Genomic DNA, 20,908 nt, shown 5'->3' with positions numbered 1-20,908 from the left:
CTGTAGGCTACCAGAGGTCTCAAGGGCTTGGATTAGAGGACTCATATATGGCATGTGAATGTTATATAGTTTGAAATATGTAGTGATTTTCGTGGCTTTTACTAGTTCATAGATGATACTGTTTTCTCCAATTTACAACAACAATAAAAAAACACCATGTCAAGCTCATTATGTATAGCCTAAAATATCAGATCTACCCTTCATTTCAGGTTTGTAAATTTGCTTATGACTGCAATTTCATTTTATTTTTTTATACTTTCTGTGTACAGGTATGTATTGACATGTGTATGTATGTGGCCACACATGCCATATGTACATATGAAGGCCAGAGGAGACAATTTGCTAGAGCCAATCTTCTCCCACCATGTGGGTCCCAGGGATTAAACGTAGATCATTGGGTTTGGCAGCCTCAGTTTACCCACTGAGCTGTTTATTTCATAGGCCCATGATCTCATTCTTATTACCTGAGCGTTACCTGTCGATTGCTTGCTATGCACTAGAGAGATCCTATCAGGTGCCGAGGAAACAGACATAGGAAGTCTCCAGCACCTGAAGTTCATAGTTTGCCAAGAAAAGTCCTGGCTAGACGTGAAGCTGTGCTAACCAGAATGCATTGCACCTAATGGGGCTTTGTGGACATGTTCTATGCTCCAAGAAAGTTCAGAGGAAGAAGGTAAAGTGAAGAAAAGGTGACAGTTGAGTCTCTGTGGTGGTAAATCTGTCAAACAGAGGAAGAAGAGCATGATAAGGCAGGGGTTGTATCTTGAAGAAGACCCAAGATGACTGTAAACAGAGCACGTGCGCAGGGGTCCTGAAATACAGGCAGGATGCACAGCATCAGAAAAGGGAGGGTGTGGAAACCTCAGTCTTCTGTGTCTTCTTCCAAGTAATTTAGTAGCCATTCCTTGAGTCATGTGAATGGCCACAAGACTGTGAGCTATAGGATGGATATGAAACGACTTCTCTGTGGTGGCATTAGGAAGGGAAGGTAGAGGGTGGGACATGGGGCAGGTGTCCTCACGGCTGCTTCAGTCACCTCAGTGTGACATGATGGGGACTTGAAGCAACGCAAGAGTCCTAGATGAGGGGTGTGTATGAGGGTGAGGGCCAGATCAGCAGCTGCTTTAGGATTTGGGATGAGTGATGGAAGGGGGAATGAGTCGGTGACTGGGGTGTAGCTTCTGTGTAGGATGTCAGAGTAATGTATGCTTAGATGGGAAAAGACAATAGGATGTAGGTGTAGAGGCCAGCGTGCTTGTGTTCCCCTGCACTCTGTCTTCAAAGATGTTACTTCTGTCTATCCTGAACACCTCATGTGTAAAACATGGGTCCAAAATTTTACCATTAAGCATTTTTCTAGACAGATGACGCTGTTGTTTATTGAGTAGAATTAAAGAACAGACAAACAAACAAGCAGAAGAGAGGCCAGGGAGACAGCCCATTCAGTAAAGCCCTTATGTGCAAGAATGAGAACTTGAGTGTGATCCTACAACCCTTGTAAAAAAAAATCCAGGCATCATGGCCTGGGCTTGTAATCTTAATCTTGGAGAGATGGAGCTAAACTGGACCCTGAACTCACTGGCCAGCCTGCCTCATAGAATCAGTGAGTTCTGAGCAAACCAAAGAGCCTGTCTCACAAATAAGGTGGTCAGGGCCTGAAAAAGGAAGCCTAAGGTTAACCTAGCCTTTGTCTCCACACACACACCTGAACACATATATGCATCTGTATACACATGAACATGCACTCGTGTGGACAAACATACCACAGAAATACAGAAAGAAGGGCAAGGTTAGCAAAACAAAAATGGTGAGAATCAGAGAAAATCATCTATTTATGCCAACACTGTATGAATCCCTTCATGTGAATGATCTTTCTTAGTCTCCACAAGGCTCATATGAGGCCAAGAAGCAAACATTGTTGCCGAAATGATAGGAAAACTGGAGTAAGTGACTTGAGACCCCATGACGTGACTTTGCACAGCCTGTAGCCCCTAGTTCTTGCTACTTTCCTGTGTATACACACATGCAAGGCACATATTTTGAACACGAGTTTCATAGACTTACAGTGTGACAGACAATCCTAACATCTCCCCTTGTTCTCTATGTAAAAACAGTGTAGGATGCAGCTTATTGGGATGACAATCTTTTCAGGAATTATGACCCAGAAGTTCAAAAGCAGATCTAGAATTAGAGAAGAATGAAGGAGGGTCTCATGGATTCTGTCCTCAGGTGGCATTTGCTTTACAAACATTTGCTTTTAATTTAATTTAATTGCCCAAGGGAGATAATTCTGCAGATATTGCCTACTTTGCTCTTGGCCTCCATTCATTCTTAGAGAAAGGGAGTGGAAGAGCTTGTCCCCACACGTGGCCTGGACAAGTGTTACTCAGTCCTTATAGTGTATTCTCACCAATACTTCCCTTCTAGCAATGGCAGCTTTTAACAAATCTCCCCACAGGGAGGCTAGGGATTAGCTTTCCATGGGCATTTAGTAAGTACCCTAAGTTAGGGGAACACGAGCCAGGTTGTCCTGCTTTTTCTTTCATGTGGATTCATGTCTCTTCTAAGGTGACACCCAGGGTGGAAATCTGGCAGAGTGAAAGGTTAGAATGTGTCCAGACTGCTTCGGAGTCCCTGGGTTAGGTCTCATTTGTTTGAATGGAGAAAGACAACCCATCTTTCCTAGGATGCCAATCAAAATCTCCCACTCCTCTCCCAAGTACCCACTGGGAAATGAAGTGTGGCACGCATAAATGCATTATGGGACAAATGAGAGAGCACATGATTCTCTGAGTGCTTGGGACTTGACAGAGGAGTGTGAGAAATACAGCTCAGATGTGAGTCTCGGAAGACGCTGAGGATTGGTGGAGGAGGAAAACAACCAGGTTCCGTCTGTCATAACCGCACCAAAGCAGGGGAAGATTGGAAAGTTTGGGGGGAAATATGTATTAACAAAATATTGTTATATGTAGGTCAATTGTCCTACTTATAACAAAAGTCAACAGTTTAAACCTTTATACAACTTAAAATTGGTGTTTACTTTTTTTAAAATTTGAATGAGCGTCAAAGAATATTTGATAGAAGCCTGGTGAATTTCTGGAACATCCAGAGTCAAGAAAATCTGATGAAAAGAAATGAAGTTTCCCTTGATTGCTTCTTTCAGAAAAAAACAAAACAAAACAAAACAAAAGTGCTTGCTTGCGCATCCAAGGCGAATGCACGCATCTGAGAGAACAGGAACACACAGAGAAGCCCGGGAACAAACGGGCTCAGCTTGCAACCCGAGACACTCAAGACAGTTGTAGGAATGCAGTTTTACTAAACAACACGTTACATCTACACAGGCAAATGAGGATCGCTCCCATTTCCCTCACAGGAGAGATTGGACCAGTTTCTTGTTAATTCGGGTTGAGGTTTGTGTTCCTAACGCATACCGACAATAGGCCAGAGAACTTTTGGCTTCCTTTCTCCAGCTCAGCCTGGCTTTCCCGAGGGGAAGGGCACTCCTCACAACCAAAGCCCCTTGACAAGTATTTATGGCTGTATTTATAAGTATTTATGACTGTATTTTTAAGAGTCTATTTAAAATTAGAACCACTCAATCAGTGTCTCTGTGTTCCCCCCTTTTATAAAAAGGGACTTATTTTATTTTACGGGTATGGGTGTATTGCCTGCACATGTCTACACCACGTGTGTAAATTGCTTGAGGAGATCATAATGAGGAATTGGATCCTCTAGAAACCGAGGTTACAGATGGTTGTTAACCAACATGTGGGTGGGTGCTTGGGATCAAAGCCGGGTCCTCTGATAGAGCGGTCAGTGCTCCGATTTGATTAGCCATCTCTCCAGCCCTCTTTGACTTTTTATTAGGAAGACCGTAGGAAATCCCCATGTCTGTCGATCACAGACGTCAGATACCTGCAGCATTTTCTGTGGCGATGCCGTCGTTTGTAACATGTTTGTAACATGTTTGTCTCATGTTTGTCTCATGTTTAGTATTCTCCTCAAGTTCCTAGCATCACTGTGTTTTCTTTTCCCCCAGCTCTCGGGAGCAGCAGCTTTAGCCCAAGACCAGCTCACCCATTCTCTCCACCACAGATTTATCCTTCCAAGTAAGATGTATTTTCTCTTAATCAATACATGACTTTTCTAAGTAGACTTTACCTTGTTCCAAGTCATGTCTGTGCCCATGTTATGTCTTAATTTAAGCAGTCGTGAATTTTGTAGAGGGTTAATTAAACACATGCATATGTATACAAATTGATTTTTAGCACCTCCTAGCAGCACTGCAGTACTTCGAAGTGCTTTGTCAGTGCTAGTGAGAAGTCTGACTGTAAGATGCACTCTTTAGCTGGAATTTGTGATGTAGTTGTTCATTTGACCTTGCATGTTTCCATCTAATGCATGGGCTTTCTATTTTCTGTCATTCCTGACAAATAGCAGACCATACCCACATATTCTCCCTACCCCTTCCTCACAAACTATGGCTGCATATGGGCAAACACAGTTCACTACAGGAATGCAGCAAGCCACAGCCTACGCCACGTACCCACAGCCGGGACAGCCCTACGGAATTTCCTCCTATGGTGAGTCGCTGGACCGTTCTTCTTGTGGTGTCTTCTGGTGGGCCTGTTGTTGTGTGTTTGAGTAGTACTTCAAGCATGTTGCTGTTGGTCTACTTCAGAAATTGTCATCACCCTCTTGCTTTCAATTCTGTGTAATTCTTGCTAGTGAGTTTTGTAAGGGCAGTGAACTCTTATCTTGAGGTCAGAGGCGGTGAACAGGTTGCCTGGGTTGTAAGGCCCCTTGCTCTCCTTTCTCTCTGCTTATATCTGAATTTGGCATCGGAGCACTTGACTCTGGAATCCAAAGTATTTCTGTGCATATTTGTGATAAAACTTCTATGAATGAAGTCTTTTGGGGTGAAGATCCATTTCCTGTTTATCAGATGCCTAGCTATGATTAGGGAAGTACATGCAGAATTCAACAAACTCTTGCCCTAAAACTAGGGGTGGTTACCTGATCAAATTTCCGCATTATCACCCATTAGGAAAAATGATCTATATATCGCCTCCTGGACCGCCCTTTGAAGGCGCGGATCAGGAAGCATTGGAAGCTCACATGCCGTTTGTTCCTTCCCACCTGGAGATTATCTTTATCTTGGTGTAATTTAACCTAATTGTGATGGGGTCAAACCTGTAAATTAAAAATAAAGCCGGCCAAATCCCAAAGTTCTATTTACAAAAGACTACACATTTCAAAATACATTTTTTTCAATTGAGTTGTGATTGGATTTTTTTTCAACCAATTAAATTGAAGTATATGAATATGGGGCATGTTTTTATTAAGAAAAAAACAGAGAACAATCACCAAAAATATATGAGTATTTGTAGGAAAAGACTAGAATAGGTTCTTCTGTAGGTGATATCATTTTGCCGACTGTCACATTAGTCTTTTGTTGGTGTAAACTATGTGTTGTATACTTTCCAGTAAACACTGACAACATTGCTGTTTTGTTGAAGTTTTTCACCGCCCAAGCTAGACAACTTTCTTCCTTACTGCTGTCTCTTGACCTTAAGGAATTTGATTCTCTATTAGTTTATTATAAAACACATAGCAATAAAGTCTAACTTACATGTAACTCCAGCTTCTGAAATTTTATTTCAAAACTATCAGAACTAAATGCCACTTTCTCTAAGGATGTGTTAGCCCATATTTCCACATTGTACTGTGAAAATAAGGGGAAAAAAGGCGCGGGGGGCGGGGGCAGGGATAGGCGTAGATTTTCAAAGTGAGACTAGCAGAGAGGACAAAAAACAAATTTGTTCGAGCTTAGATTAGACCCATCACTCATCTGCTCACGGGTTTCTAGGAAAGCGAGTTTCTGCCTGCGGGTAGAGGTTTTGGAGACGGGATGACTCTGGGTGCTTTCCAACTCTTGGCGCTTCTTCCCATCCTGCGCCTCTAAGGTGGTCCAGTGAAGGCTGGAGGGAGGTCAGGATGCCTGTGGGTGGAAGAAGACAGGGGGGAAGTCCCTGCTGGTGACACATGGAAAGCAAGGGAGTTTCTAGAACTCTCCAACCACCTGCCTAGGGTAGGTGAGTTCCCAGGGACTGCTCACAGGTTTGAGGTGTCCATTGGCAAAATTGCCTGTGCATAGCGCATCACATTGTTTTTACATGTTAAGACTGTGCTAAGTTTTCAATGTTAAGGTCGTTGTGAGGTATTCAGAAATACTCAAGAAATTAAAGTAGGCGTTCTCAGCCAAATCAGATTCTTTCACTGCCTTAGGATAATTACCTAACTTCATTCTACCCATGAAATTCCCCTAAAATGGAAGTAAACAGCAAGACTACTGTGTACCCTAGATCTTACAGATATGATTTATCTTCACTGGAAACCAAGATTATTGAAAAATGTGAATTCTCTTGGCAGGACCGTTTCTGTGCTCATTCTGTGGGAATGAGGGTCAGTTGTCCATTTTTATGACTGTCTTTAATTACAATTGAGAACAGTGGCCTACCTCAATTTTGCCAAGTTCCAGTCTGGAATTAGTATACCAGCCTGATGCTTTGAGAAATATCTGAGGACCATAAATAATTTTGCTGTAATCCTATAAAGCATGACATGCATTTACATGATAATATAACTTCAAATGTACTTTAGCCTAAATTTAGGAGAATCACACTTGAATACTTGAGAAGAAGTCATGGCGAACAGGGTGCCCCTGGCCACTTCCACGGGTGTATAGATCACTCTGCTGTTTTCCAGGCTCCAATTCTTTGTCATTCTACTTTCTTAATACTGCCCTAACAGAAAGATCTAGATCCTCGGGAGAAGGCTCCTTATTGTTTGTATCCTATATTGCTTCCTTTGACTTCAAAGTACCTTGTGCACTAGCATTTTTCCCCAAAGTACCTTGGGGAAAAAGATGAAAATCCTAGAGTCTCAGAGTAATCAGGTCTCAGCGGAAAAGGAGACGTAGCGGCTTGGGAACAATGTGTCTCCTCTTTTATTATGATTATTTCTGACTATGACAGAATGACCTACTCTAGTAAAATAACAAAATGAATTATGGAAATGATACCCCTAGAGTTCTGCTTTCTAGTAAGTTGAATGCTGGAAAATCAGAGCAAATAGTGTGAATAAACCTTCAAATCTAGACATTTTAAAAGAAATATTGAGCTTGTGGCTTATGGCATTCAACCATAAGCATCCACACCCTGTATTCCTGCAGATGAGATGGGGTGCCTTTGTGACCAGGCTGTTGTGGATGTGTGTGGTTGTCTATATTTACCAGCTTCTGAAAACGAACAGATAGATCAGCTGTCACTAACTGATTTAGGTGCATTGTGGGCAGGCATCAAGACGGAAGGTGGATTGTCACAGTCTCAGTCACCTGGACAGACGGGATTTCTCAGCTATGGCACAAGCTTTGGTACCCCTCAACCTGGACAGGCGCCATACAGCTACCAGATGCAAGGTCTGTATACAGCCTCTCTTTGCTGCTTTCCTACAATGGTTGGCTGTTAATTTCTAAAGCAAACGTGGTATTCTCTTAGCTGGAAGGTGATGAGGCAAGTGGTCTGGGCTCGGAGGCAGGTCAACCACACATTTCAAATGAGATTCTTCACCTCCTGCCCTCTGGATCAGGATTTCCATATTTACGTGAAGGAATTAGATGGAGCGATCTATAAAGGTGATATTTCAAATGCTCTAGTTTGGTTTTTAATGCTCAAGTTTCTGCTTCTGTTGTCTGCTACCAGTTAGGAAAAGTGAATGAAAAGGAAGTGAAGTCAGCCCTAAGAGGCTGTAATGCGGTGTGTAGGAGCTCCGGGATATGGTGTAACCAACTCACGTTCCTAAGAGGGATCTTTGGGTTCTTCATTTCAGTGATGGGTGGTATTGGGAGACAGTACGCTCTGCTCACCAAATAGCGTATGTGATGTCTATTGTTCAGTGATCTACCAAAGACCAAATCAAATTTACATAGAGCCAGTTGTAGCTACCCTAGTGCTTGCAAGAACCAGTGGGTCTCTGTTTGAAACTACAGACAAAACATGGCATAGGTGCAATTCAGACACTGCGGGGGGTCATCAAAGCCTTTTCTAGACCACACAGCTACTACCTGGAATTAGCAGATTGTGACCAGGCAAATACATCTGTAAATTTCTGGAGAGTAAGTTTCACATAATTAAATATTTTTCTGAGGCTTGTTTTTGTTTATTTTTTGTTAACTCAATATCAGCTTCACAAATGCTTTTTCATTTTCTAAGATGCAAAAACAATTACATTGACTCCTTGATCTTCTTGGCTGAAGGAACTTTTTTATGATTTCCAGTTTTTATGATTATTATGTGGTTATTCTGCTATTTGTTGAAGATAAGTTAGAAAATATAGAGAAATGCAAAAAAATAATTTCAATCATATACTCCTTACAATTTTCACCTTTCTTTTCTATGTACATACACCAATGTTGTGCAATATTGTTTGGTCATGTGCCTATTTTAAGTAAGGAATATATTTTTAAAATCTTTCTACATCAATATGTTATTTTCTAAAATATCATTGTAGTGGCTGTATGGTATTCAGGGGTATTTATGTATGGTATTTAGCTACTTCCTTGTTTGTTATTGGACATTTATAACAATGTCATGCATATCTTATCTGTATTTTTAATGGTTTCTCCTGATGAGTACCAGTGTGGGATTCCTAGAGAAATTCTTTCATACTTTCTAAGAATTTCTTATGTATTTACATGTGTAAGGATGCACTATAGGGAGAACACAGAGCACATGTTGGTGTTTGATATTAATTTTGATAATTTTTATATGTTTTTTAAAACTAAGGAGATAAAATTATTTTCTTCTACTCACTGGTATTATTCATCTTTCTTGAATGATTTATTGTATTGAGGTTCTTCAACTTTGTATACTATTTCATAAACATGTTTTTAGTTTATGACTTTTCTGTTTAGTTTTTACAACACATCAAGTTAAAATCCTGTATGTCAAGATCCCCTGATCTTTTTTTCACATTTGTTTTTGCATTTGGTATAAAGAAGGCTTGAATTGAAAAGTTTTGCTATGTTTAATGGGTACAGAATAAAACAGTCTTATAGGAGACAGGATTTATTGGTAGAAGGAAGCTACTTATGTGTTGGCTTCCAAAACTTTTAGGCTGTCTTGGAAGTGGTTTTGCACATGCTGAATTTCAATTGAGTAGAGACATAGGAGAAACAAGAGGTGGTGGAGACTCTTCTTGATGAGTTTCACAGGCCTGGGGCAATGGAAGACATCACACAGCCAAGATCTATTCACTCACAGGCTCTTGTCAGAGGGACAACCAAGTACATTAAGCCACTGTGGATGCCTCCAGACTATGAGGGAAATAAACAGGTACTGTGGCGGTTCCATTGCCCACCAGGCGTCTGAGCATGATAGAGCCGATGCAAGGCCAAAAGAGAAGAGACAAATGGACTGCCTTCTGAGCGGAGAAAGCCAATGCAAGTGCCTAGCAATTCTGTGTTAAGAAAAATGATTCTTTTAAAAAATATATTTTATTGCATGTGAGTCAGTGTGTTGCCTGCACTAAATGCCTGCCCAGTGCCCGTAGGGGTCAACAAAGAGTATTAGGTTCCCCGAAACTGTGAATCACCATGTGGGCCTGGGTCCTCTGGCAGAGTAACAAGAGTTCTCAACTGTTGAGACATCTCTTCAGCCCTGGACAAATGGTCCTAGAACATTAGTCTTTCCAATCTTTATATGTCATTCTTCTAGTCATGTTTCTTTAACTGCATTTGTCTTCATGGTCAATCTCTAAAGGGTTCGGGCAAGGAAACCTGGCTGCAGACCTAGATATTTTGAGAACTAGAGATTGAACATTTTTTTCCCTCGACATGCTTGAGGAACACAATATTTATTCTTTTGGATGATCTAGGATTTTAGGACGTTTTCATTCATACACACAGATGTGGAGAGAGACTGATCTTAGGGATGAGAAACCACACATGCTTAGACATGAAATTTAGGATGTTTACATGCCTGTGAAACGTAAGGTCCAGGGATCTGCCTGTCCCTATGGCCATGAGCACTGGGATTATTTCGTGTCTGGCTGTTTGCACACAGGTATCTGGAATCGTAACTCAGGTCTAAAAGCTCGTGCAGCGCTCTGAAGCTGCTGAGTCCTCTCAACCACTTCCAAGAGTCCCGACCATTAAATGGAGTGTGAAAACTGCCATTATCCGGGAACTTTTGGAAGGCTACTTATGTACTCTGTTGACTTTGACATGCCTTTTATGGCTTCTTTCTTTCTTTTTCGATGACCTTTGACATACAGCCTTACCATGTAGCCCTGGCTGGCCTCAGACTTGTCATTTTGTCAAGCTAGTCCTGAATTCCTAATCCTCCTGCCTCAGTCTGCCAAGTGCTGGGCTTCCGGGCATGTGACAGCAGAACAAGCCGAAGTATTTTCATAATACATCTCTTTTAAGGTTAAAAATTATTTATGTGTCTAGTTGTATGTCTGTGTGGTGTGGTATACTTGTATGTATGGGGTAAGGTCTGTGTGAGGGTATGTATGTGGGGGGGATAATGTCTGTGTGAGAGTATGTATGGGGGGGTAATGTCTGTGTGAAGGTATGTATGTATGTGGGGGCAGGGGTATATCTGTGAGGGTATGTCTGTGGGGGAGTAAGGTCTATGTGAAAGTATGTATGTATGCGGGGGCAGAGGTATGTCTGTGAGGATATGTATGTGGGGGGACAATGTCTGTGTGAGGGTATGTATGCATGTGTGTGCAAGGGGTATGTGTATGTGTATGAGGGGTGTCTGTATAAGGGTATGTACATATATGGGGGAATACCGAGGAGACCAGAAGAAGGCACCAGGAACCCTGGAGCTGTAGTTCCTTCCTAACATGGGTGCTGGGAACTGAACTCTAGCCATCTGCAAGAACAGTAATTGTTCTCAACCACTGAGTCTTCTCTGCAGTCCCCAGTACATGTCTTACTGTGTGTGTGTATATGTGTGTGTGTGTGTGTTAACCATCTATAAAATAACTTTCAAAATGTCTTAACTTGTATTAATGTATAATGAATGCATTGCTCCTTTGTTTAATTTTGTTTTGGGCTGTGGTTTAGACCGAGTATTGCCCAGTGTGTGCAAGACCTCAGGTTTAATTCCCAAATGGGACAAAAATGTATCTACTAGCTAGAGGACACATCACAGTGTAGTTTAGCAATCTAGGGTATCTTTTTTTCTAGTTTTCTCCATCAAAAAGGAGGAGCTTTTCAATCTTTAAAATATAGGATGGGTGTCATTGTCACCAGGAAAAACACTTGGTGACTGTTTAGATAGCTCATGTCAGCTGAAGTGTAGTACACGCTGAGGAACTTGGAGAGAGCAGGTGCCTGTCACTTCTCCCACCACCTTCAGACTCAGGGGGCTAGCATAAGCATGGACTTAGAGCTCTGACCCTGGGTCCAGAATATCATTCTGGAGCTAGGCAGCTTCCTCCTGGTCTGACCCTGCCATCTACCTCCATCCCCTGTCTCAGACACATAGGAGGTGGCACCTCTCATGGGCACAAAGAGAGGTGGCATTAAGGTTTTATGTACAAATTATTTTGACCCACATGGAGTTTATTGTGAAAAGTCCCATGGTGATTTAACTTCTATTCCCTCTCTGGTGGTGATCAAGTGATCAATATTTTAATTATTATTATGATGATGATGTTCCAAATTTTGTGATAACTTCAGTTTAGGAAGCATCATCTATCTCATTTTCCAAAGGGGTAGGGTGTTTATGTGTTTATATGTGTAATATAAAATAGGGTTTGTATGTGTAATATATATATATGTGTGTGTGTGTGTGTTTGTGTGTGTATTACATTATTTATATAAAACATATATTTCTATATATGTGCATATGTATATAAAGTATGATTAATGTTTTCTTGTATAATAAAATATATTTCAATATTTTAACTCTGCCAAATTCCAATAACCCAATAACCAAAAAGCACAGAAAAGGAAGGAGATTAAAAAAAAACAGAGATAAATCTATGTAATGTTTTAACAGAAGGAAAAAACACTGCTATGAAGAATCAGCGTTTTTTTTTTTTATCATAATACAACAGGGTACAAGGAGTGGGTAGGTAAAAGTGACTAAGAGCAACTTGGAATAGACTAAAGGTTGAATTGGTGACAATGACGGTGGGTGTTGGGGAGTGAGACCAGCAGGAAGCAGAAGAGCTATTGGTAAAGACAGAACCGGACTTCCAGGTTCGCTTGATTCGCATTTCCACTTGGAGAGCAAGGAATAAGTGAGAGAAAACAAAGAGAAGGTAGCAGTCATTTAAACATCAGATCGTTCATAGTTCAGAAGGTTAGGGAACAATGGGTGTGCTTATAATCCTGGATGCTGAGGCAGGAGGATTGCCTTGGGTTCTAGGCTAGAAAGTACCAAGACTCATTGTGTCATATCATATCATATCATATCATATCATATCATATCGTATCATATCGCGACTCACTGTGAAGTAAACAAAGGAAAAAGGAATTCAGGAAGAAAGCGGGGGTGTAACATGCTCTACTACCTGAAAAACTTTAATGGTCACATGTAGACGAGCCTCTGGGACAAGAGAGGTAGAAGAGAAAAGAGAGAAACAGGCAGAGAAGCAGAAAGAGAGAGAAAAAGGAAGAGATGGGAGATGGGCCTTTCTTTCCAAAGGGCACCTAGCAAACATGCAGAGAAAGCGCTCCTAGCGACTGCTTCTGAGGACCTGTCCCCGCCAGGACCTCTAGGGCAGGCCAGTACAGATGCCTAAATACTAACACCCAGTTCCTCAGAAACCGGAGATGCCCTGCTAAACCTTTCCACGGCAAGGTATTTGCTCTAGAAATGGCATTTTCCAAGAGAAATTCTTATCAAAAATATAATTTTGAGGAAAATACATACTAAATCCTAAAAAAGAAAACCTATTAAAGTTTTTGAGCACTGTGCTTCCTGACTCAGTAACAGTTAGGTTATGGTTGGAACACAGCCTTATTTTTAATTTTCCCCTTAATTGCTTTAATTTCTTTGTCTGTCACCTCATACTTATTTCTAAGTTCTTGACTTTTTTCTTTTCACATCTTTTTTTCTAAGTTTCTTTTTTAAAAAGTAACATTCCATTTCAGCTCTTTTGGCATTTTATGTTATTTCAAGTGTTGAAAATTATACGGAAATCCCTTGAAATCTAGGTTTAGCAATAATTTGTGACCTTTACCAATTTTATTGTCTGTATGAGTTGTTTTTAGTTAAAATATATAGAACTATATCAGGAAAGATGAATGGATTACAGCCTTTATTACCAAAGTAAAAACTTTTCTTTGAAAATAAACGGGAAGAAAAAGGGAAACTTGGCCCATTAAGATCCGTCTTCTGTGAAGGAGGAGGCCTTGCATTTCAATAGCCCATCTGGCTTTCTGAGGTTTCCCCCAGGCCCTGCTCTAACTTATAACATAGGAATCGTGCTTGATGATGGACGTAGCCCACGGCAAAAGGGCCAGAGAAGGAAAGTAAATGGAGGTCTGTGGAAATTCACGAGGGACAGACAGCGTCCTGCTTGCTGAATAGATGCTAGAAAACGCTAAAACATGGGCAGGACAGACAGGCCCCAGCAGGTTCTAGCATTTTCATGTCACCTGGGATTCCAGTTTATGTGAGCCCTTGTTCTCTGTGAAGCAGGCCTTTGACCTATCTGTTGCTTTTTTTTTTCTTTTTCTTTTTTGAAACCTTTTAAAGTTAGAGATTGACAAAATTCTCTAGGTGAAATCACACACAAAACATAGAAGTAAACATAGGCTGTGTTCTTGTTAATTAAGAGAAAATAACAGAGACATTTTAATGCAAGTCTTTTTGAGGGATGGTATGTTTTAAAGGCACAGTTGCTTTGCACCTATGAGACCAGGGGACCCAGACAGGGTCTCTCAGGACTGTTTCTTGTTTGCTGTGGTGACAAAGCTCCACCCATTCCCTGTAGGAACCTCTGACAACAGCAAGAGAAAACCAGATCCTTGGGATGTTCTATCCCTGGGTGACTTATGTCATTTGCCAGCCTAATAAAACAGTAACAGTGAAGACTTTTAGTAATGAATCAGTTTGATTCCAACTTTATCTATTTAATTTCATACATGTCATTTTCTCTACTCATGGTGTATGTATGATTTTTTTTTGTATAAATCAGAATTCATTCCAATATTTTGAAGACCCTGTCACCATTATTGATTCAGAAAATCTGAAAGAGTTTGCCTGGTAAATTAGAAAACACTAAACCAGAACATAGTGATAATGGCTATTCTCCACTCTCTGCATTTGCTGTGTGAGATTGATGTCCTGTGAATTTGGTAAGGGGGAGATGCTGCAGGAGGTAACTTTGGAAATAACTCAAGACAAAAAGTAGAAACAGATATATAAATGCACTATAAAAATATAGGATGTGGGGAAGGGTAGTCTTAAGCAAAATCAAGCAAGGCTAAAAGACATCATACCATCTGACTTCAGAATATACGACAGAGCTATAATGACCAGAACTGCATGGTATTGGCATCAAAACAAACACCAGTGAAACAGAACAGGAGTACACAGTCAATTAATTTTCAGCAAAGGTGATAAGAATACATGTTAGAAAAGGATAGCCTTTTCTCACAGTAAGTGCTACGGGAGATGCCCATTCGCATGTGAAAGAATGAAGCTATGTTCCGTTCTCTCTCACTATACACGATAAACAAAAAGGGATATATAAGTTACTTTTGCATTCTGGATCTGAAGCCTTTCATATGCAAGCAGAACATATTTTCATCAATACATTTGTGATATGCCATCAGCATGTAACTTAACAGAGTGATTAAACTCTTAGGCATTTGCACCATAAGGTTGGTATTCTGCTATGCTGCCAATAGCAGATACTGAAAATTCTGGCCTTTGCATGCTCATGCATTCCACAAATTCTCACACACACTTTGAACATGCATTCACATTACACATAGATATACGTGCAAAGGAAATATAACAAATGAATTTAAGTAATTAGCCTCATGGTGCAAAGACTCAAAAGAACTTGCTCAAAGCAGGTCTAGGGAAGAGATACACTGTGATATTAGTAAGCCAGGATTCCCAGAACATTCAGCACACACAGGAAGAGTCAAAGAAGGTTATTGGAAAGATAAGGATTGTGTAGGCCTTTAAGAATAGGGAAAAGGAATGATGGGGAAAGCATTAATTGAAGGAAACAGGGCCACAGTAAGATTTCAAAACAGTTTTGATTACATTATGGATAATTAATATAGTGGGCCAAACATGGAGGCCTTGAGAACTATCTTAGATAAAATATATCTTAGCACCTCATCCCAGCTCTCCACCCTAGATCCCAGTCCTCATCCCAAGGCCGAGATACACATTTACAACCTTACATTTATTAAATAGCTCCCTCATTCGTCCCCATCTTTGGAAGAATCATAGCATTTTGTGGGTCCTGCTTAACCAATGTTGACATGTTGACCCTTAGGATTCTAGGATTTTCCCAATGCCATTTCTTTTCATGAGTTTTTCTTTTCTAAGAAACGATCAAGGAGGGCTGGAAAGATGGCTCAGTGGCTAAGAGCATTGCCTGCTCTTCCAAAGGTCCTGAGTTCAATATTCAGCAACCACATGGTGGCTCACAACCATCTGTTATGAGGTCTGGTGTCCTCTTCTGGCCTGCAGGCATACACCCAGATAGAAATTGTATACATAATAAATAAATAAATAAATAAATAAATAAAAATATCAAGGAACTCTCACCATACACCTTCAACTTGACTTCCCACTACTCTGCTAAGCTTTTTTTCACTGTCATACCTTCTATGGATGGTAAAATGTACCCCCTGCTCTTTCTGTGACGTGCTGTGATTCTGTTCCAGTCTTCATGGTGGCTTCAAGTTCAAGGTTAGGCAACCCCCTGTCAAGGCTGCGGGTGTCTCCCCCGGCCTCCGGCAATGCTAACCCATACTTTCCTCCATTGTCCTCATTAGTCTGTGGAATTTGTAAGATGTGTTGATGGAATAGAATTTTGTTTTGTGATAAGATATGTGATCTACCTATTCCATAAACAGTCTCAACTTTACAAGGGGGCCAATGGACAAGAAAATGTGTGTTCTTTACAAATTTTCTGAAAGAAAAGACATTTTCCAGTGATTCTGAGCTAGGAAGGAGGTTCCTCTTCATGACAAAGAAAACATGGCTTTTCACAGTAACAAACTCTTTTAATAGATATAATTTTCTTAAACTATTCAGTAGAAGGTGCCACCCCCCCTGATTCTCCTGAAGTGTAACTTCACTAGAAGTCACTGCAAAGTCACTTGAGCTACCTTTGCCAAACTGCTCAACTCCAATGGGTTCTAAGGACGGATTCTTTCCTCCTTGGGTGACTCTCATGATTTTATGTGAAATAAAAACCTAGAACATGTCAGCATAGGACATTTCTGATGCATTTCACTTATGCAGACGTTATGTGAACTCCAGTGAGTAGGATTGATACTGAAGCCTGCAGAGCAGCTACCATCATGGACTTCCTGTTCTTTGTGATCCATTGCTCAATTAAGAAAGAGCTGGACTCGGTACAGCCTGGTCTGATGGTGCAGCAGGTGCAGGTGCTTGCCGTGAACCTTGACCTGCGTTAGATCCTTGGATCCACCTGGCAGAAGACAACCAGTCCCAGCATGTTCGATCTCCACATATGCACCGTGGCACTCAGGTGTGCACATATGCACCCACAATGAATATATACATACATAAATATTTTAAAAAATGAAAAGAACCACCAATGCCCACACAGGTTCTGCCAATGCTTGAAGAGTATGATTGCTTGCTTTGTGCATAAAGACAGCTTTTTTTGGTTACATGTTTTTGAAGGAGTTCCTAGATCATCTAGTAAATTTGGTGCTGAAATATGGTAGGAAAACTGAGACTCTGTGGGGTTATGGAAACATACAAGCTTTGAAGTTAGACACATTAGTTACCCCAACTGCTGGGATTCTTGGATCTGGGGAGGATTTCAGACAGGCACCTTTCATTGGGGCCTCCTGATCACTCAGAGGTCATCATCAACCGTCAGAGGTCATGCATTCAAATATATAAGGAAACACTCCTGCCACTCTAGTAGTCAATGTACTATGAACCTGAAGGACATGTGGACATGGTTAGAACTGAATGGCTTGATGAGGTGGAGCCACGCCTCTTAGAACTCGAGGTGTTTTCTGAACGTGTAACATGAAACATTACTAGCTCCCCCATGGACGTGTCTGGAAGGGGTGAGTAGGAGCGTGTGTGGGATGAGTGCTCTGAAGATTTGGGGTGCCACATTTGCTGTTCCCACTTAGGCAGCTCACCATGGGCGATTTTCAGTGAATTTCCAACTCCCCATAAATCAGGACAAAAAGGTTGCAGGAGAACAGTGACCAGACTTTAAAGGCAGGCAGGCCTCTGTTTGAAAATTACCTTGACCCCACGGAAACTGTAGTACCTTATTCTAGGGATTATTATTTTATCTGAAAAATTAAAGTATTAACCCTGCCTATGATGTCAAGTTATGAGCTAGAAAGATAGCTCAGCAGTGAAGGCATTTGCTGCCAAGTCTGACAACTTGCGTTCAATTCCTGGGTCCCACATAATGGAAGGAAAGTACAGCCTCTCACAGATTATTCTCTGATTTTTATCATACACAACACACACATGCACACACATGCACATATACACACAGAAGCACATACAATACACATGCATTCTAAATGTAATAAAAATATCCATGTGCATAACTTTTTATTTACCCCCATCTCACAAAGGGCTAACAAGTGTAATTAGTTCTTGTTTGTTTATAGGTGAATTAGGAGACCAGAGACATTATTAAATTACTGATAGTGAGTCACAAGTGAGATCATACACATATACATATATACATGTTACGAAGACAGACTCATTAATAGATTAAAGAAAAGGTAGGTAGATAAGTGAAAGAAGAATGATGCAGACTTGTACAGACAGAGGAGGGAGGAGTACCAGATAGGGGGCTTTCTGAGCAAGTTGGTTTCTAGACCGTGTGGAATGAAGTTTGGTAGAAGTTGACCAGTATGTGATCACAGGAAAAAGGAGTGGCGTGGAAGGCATTTGAGAAACAACATGCTGGCTCACTAGTTAGGCTGAAATGGGCATCTAGGGTGTGGGGCTGGGTCTGCTAGGAAGAGATCAAACAAGTGCAGAAGATAAACAGGGATCGGACCAGCTAAGGTCTAGTAAATAAGCCCCATAAGGAGCTCAACTTTACACTGAGGGCAACAGGGAGCCGCTAAGAGTTACTTTTCAAGTGGGGGGAGGTGATGGGATCTGGCATGCTCATTAGAGGAAGATTCTGCCACTTGCCCAAGAGAGCAGGAGAGCGCTAGACCAGTGAGGAGAGGCTGGGGGAGAAGACAGTGACTGACAGCGAGTGTTAGCAGCCTGGACTGTCAGCATCCCTGCTTGCCCCAGTTCTGTGGAAAGCCAGCACTGAGACCTTGCTCCTGATAAAGTGAACACGCCCGAGCGCCCATCTCTAGGAGGTCCACCTCTCCCTGAACCACGTGAGAGCCTTTTGGAAGTTACATTAAGTCCCTGAGGCCACTGGGGTGCCATTAAACTCCTGCTTCAGCACACTGAGTGGAATGGAATCTCAGCCTGTAAATGAGTATAACCGATGTTGGCTTCTAGCTAGTGCAGAGTCCTAGAAACAGCGTACGTCTGGAAAGTCACTTGGGTACCATTTGGAGTAGTGAGCTGTGATTTACTTGGCCCTACCCTAGTGGCCCGTATGTGCCAATATAGCTTCCATGGTCTTTTCTACGTTGTTCCAGGGAATAACTTATGGAATGAAAATATCCATTTAAAAATATATTTTCTATATCTTATTCATTTTCTTGGTGAGTAGGGATTATGGAGGTCAGTATTTATTGCCCAAAATGTGTCATTTAGCTGAAAGTAGCAAGTCATAACCTAAAAATGTACAGTTTAAATTAAAGTTACAGGTCATAACCCAAAGTACTTTTTCTTACTGACTGTATATAATAACTGAAGTTGAGAAAAGTGTGCTTTTATACGGAAGAAATTTAGATTTATTTCTTAAGGAATTTTTAAGTGATTAGTATTTTTATCTTTCCTTGTATATCATTATCATTATTAATTACTTACTCTCTGATGTACAAATATAGAAGAAATCCTACTCATGAAATTCTGTGTTTAAAAAGCAAAATAAGCTGGGTATGGTTGTGTATACTGTAATCCCAGCACTTGAGAGGCAGAAACAGGTGAATCTCTGAGTCTGAGGCCAGCCTGGTCTACATGATAGGTTCCAAGCCAGCCAGGGCTATGTAGAGAGACCCTGTCTCCGAAAAAAATAAAAATAAAGAAAAATAAAACTGATATCATCCTGATAAGTTCTGTGTGGTCATGGTCTATGTTATAACTATCTTCTTATTTCCACAGAATCATCAGTATGAACCAAATACTGGTGTTTAGTGAGCATATGGATATCCTATGCAAATGAACATTAACATTGACACTTTTTTATTGAAACCTCATTGTTTGGAGTGTTACTAGTGTGAAAGCATTCCTTGGCCAAGAGAGGTGCTCTGGACTTGGGAGAATGACTGTTTCTAAAATGTACAGGAGAATAAGCCTCAATCATGAGTCTGTGTGATGAGTGCATTTGAAGCTACCTTAGGAAATATTTTCCTCTGTTAATAAAAGCAACCAATTCTTGAATCTAGCTGTCGAAGTTCACAAATGCTTAATAACTAAGAAAGGAATTTCCAATATACAAAGAGATAAATATTTTTCTCATTTGGAAAAGTCTAAAAGAGGGAAAAGATAGGTGCAAAAATATAATGGAGAATTTTGTAAGTGTGTGCCAGGATAAACAATAATAATGCCACAGTTCTCTATGTATGGGGCGGGGGTGGGGGGGTCAATGTACTTCCTGAAATACTACCTCACGTGATGCTTAAGAACCCTCTTAAGCAGGATTTGAAGAGGAGGAAATTATATTTTAGAGTAGGTAGCTGATGTTTCCAGAGTCCAGGCAGTTCTTAATTTATGCATCAAAAACTCTAATCTGGCCTGGGAGGTGGCTCTGTCCATAAGGCACTTGCCTAACAAACGTAAGTTCCCGAGTTCAGATCCCCAGAACCCATGTAAAACATCAACAAGGTGGTGTTCTCTTGTAATCCCAGGGATGATGATGATATTGGAGGCAAGGTGGGGGAACCCTCCAGCTTGCTAGGCAGGTAGACTGCCCTGCTTGGCAAAGTTCCATTCAATGACACACCCTACCTCAAGCCGAAATTGGAAGGTGCCCGAGGAATGGCACTTGGGGCTATCCTCTGACATCTGTGCACGGCCCCATATGACACCCCGACAACTATGTTTTCTGATTGTTAAGCCAAAATTTAAATGTTTAGTAGCAAGTAGATAATTGGAGAAGCAATCACTGTGTTTGTCATGAATCTACTTGCAATCAATGAGCTCACACTGAAGACTTTCCTTGATCTGCCTACAAAGTCGCTGTCTAGCTATTCATTTGCTATACAATGTATTCTCTCAAAATTGCTTCTATTTTTTATTCTAGAAACCAGGCAGGCTCTGAGTACAAAATTTAGAAATGTACATTGGTTTCATAGATGTAGCATGACCATGATTGAATGCTTCCTAGATAACATCTTAAACTTATTTTCTTTTTAAAAATTAGTTATTATATGTGCAAGTGGGTGGGTAAAGGTAAACCACAGCACTCATGAGGAAGTAAAAGACAAATCACTTACGTCATGTCTTTCTTCTACCATGTGGTCCTGGGGACCAAG

General features: G+C 40.9%; 1 protein-coding gene across 7 annotated transcripts in view; it reads left to right on the top strand.

The window, feature by feature from the left end:
• Window positions 1-20,908, top strand: part of Eya1 (EYA transcriptional coactivator and phosphatase 1) — a 140,844-nt gene that overhangs the window by 35,036 nt on the left and 84,900 nt on the right. For 2 of the 7 annotated variants that reach the window (XM_048420437.3, XM_087897240.1), the window contains 3 exons: window positions 4,043-4,112; window positions 4,441-4,586; window positions 7,346-7,483. In XM_048420437.3, the coding sequence (XP_048276394.1) occupies window positions 4,043-4,112; window positions 4,441-4,586; window positions 7,346-7,483 (354 nt within the window). The remainder of the gene's footprint in view (window positions 1-4,042; window positions 4,113-4,440; window positions 4,587-7,345; window positions 7,484-20,908) is intronic. The other 5 variants (XM_087897241.1, XM_087897237.1, XM_087897239.1 and 2 more) reach the window with 4 other exon arrangements.

The sequence above is a fragment of the Myodes glareolus genome, chromosome 16 (assembly GCF_982192425.1).
Source record: "Myodes glareolus chromosome 16, mMyoGla1.1, whole genome shotgun sequence".
Lineage (NCBI taxonomy): Eukaryota > Metazoa > Chordata > Mammalia > Rodentia > Cricetidae > Myodes > Myodes glareolus.
Note: the sequence above shows the minus strand (reverse complement) of the source record. Positions and strands in the feature narration are given on the sequence as shown.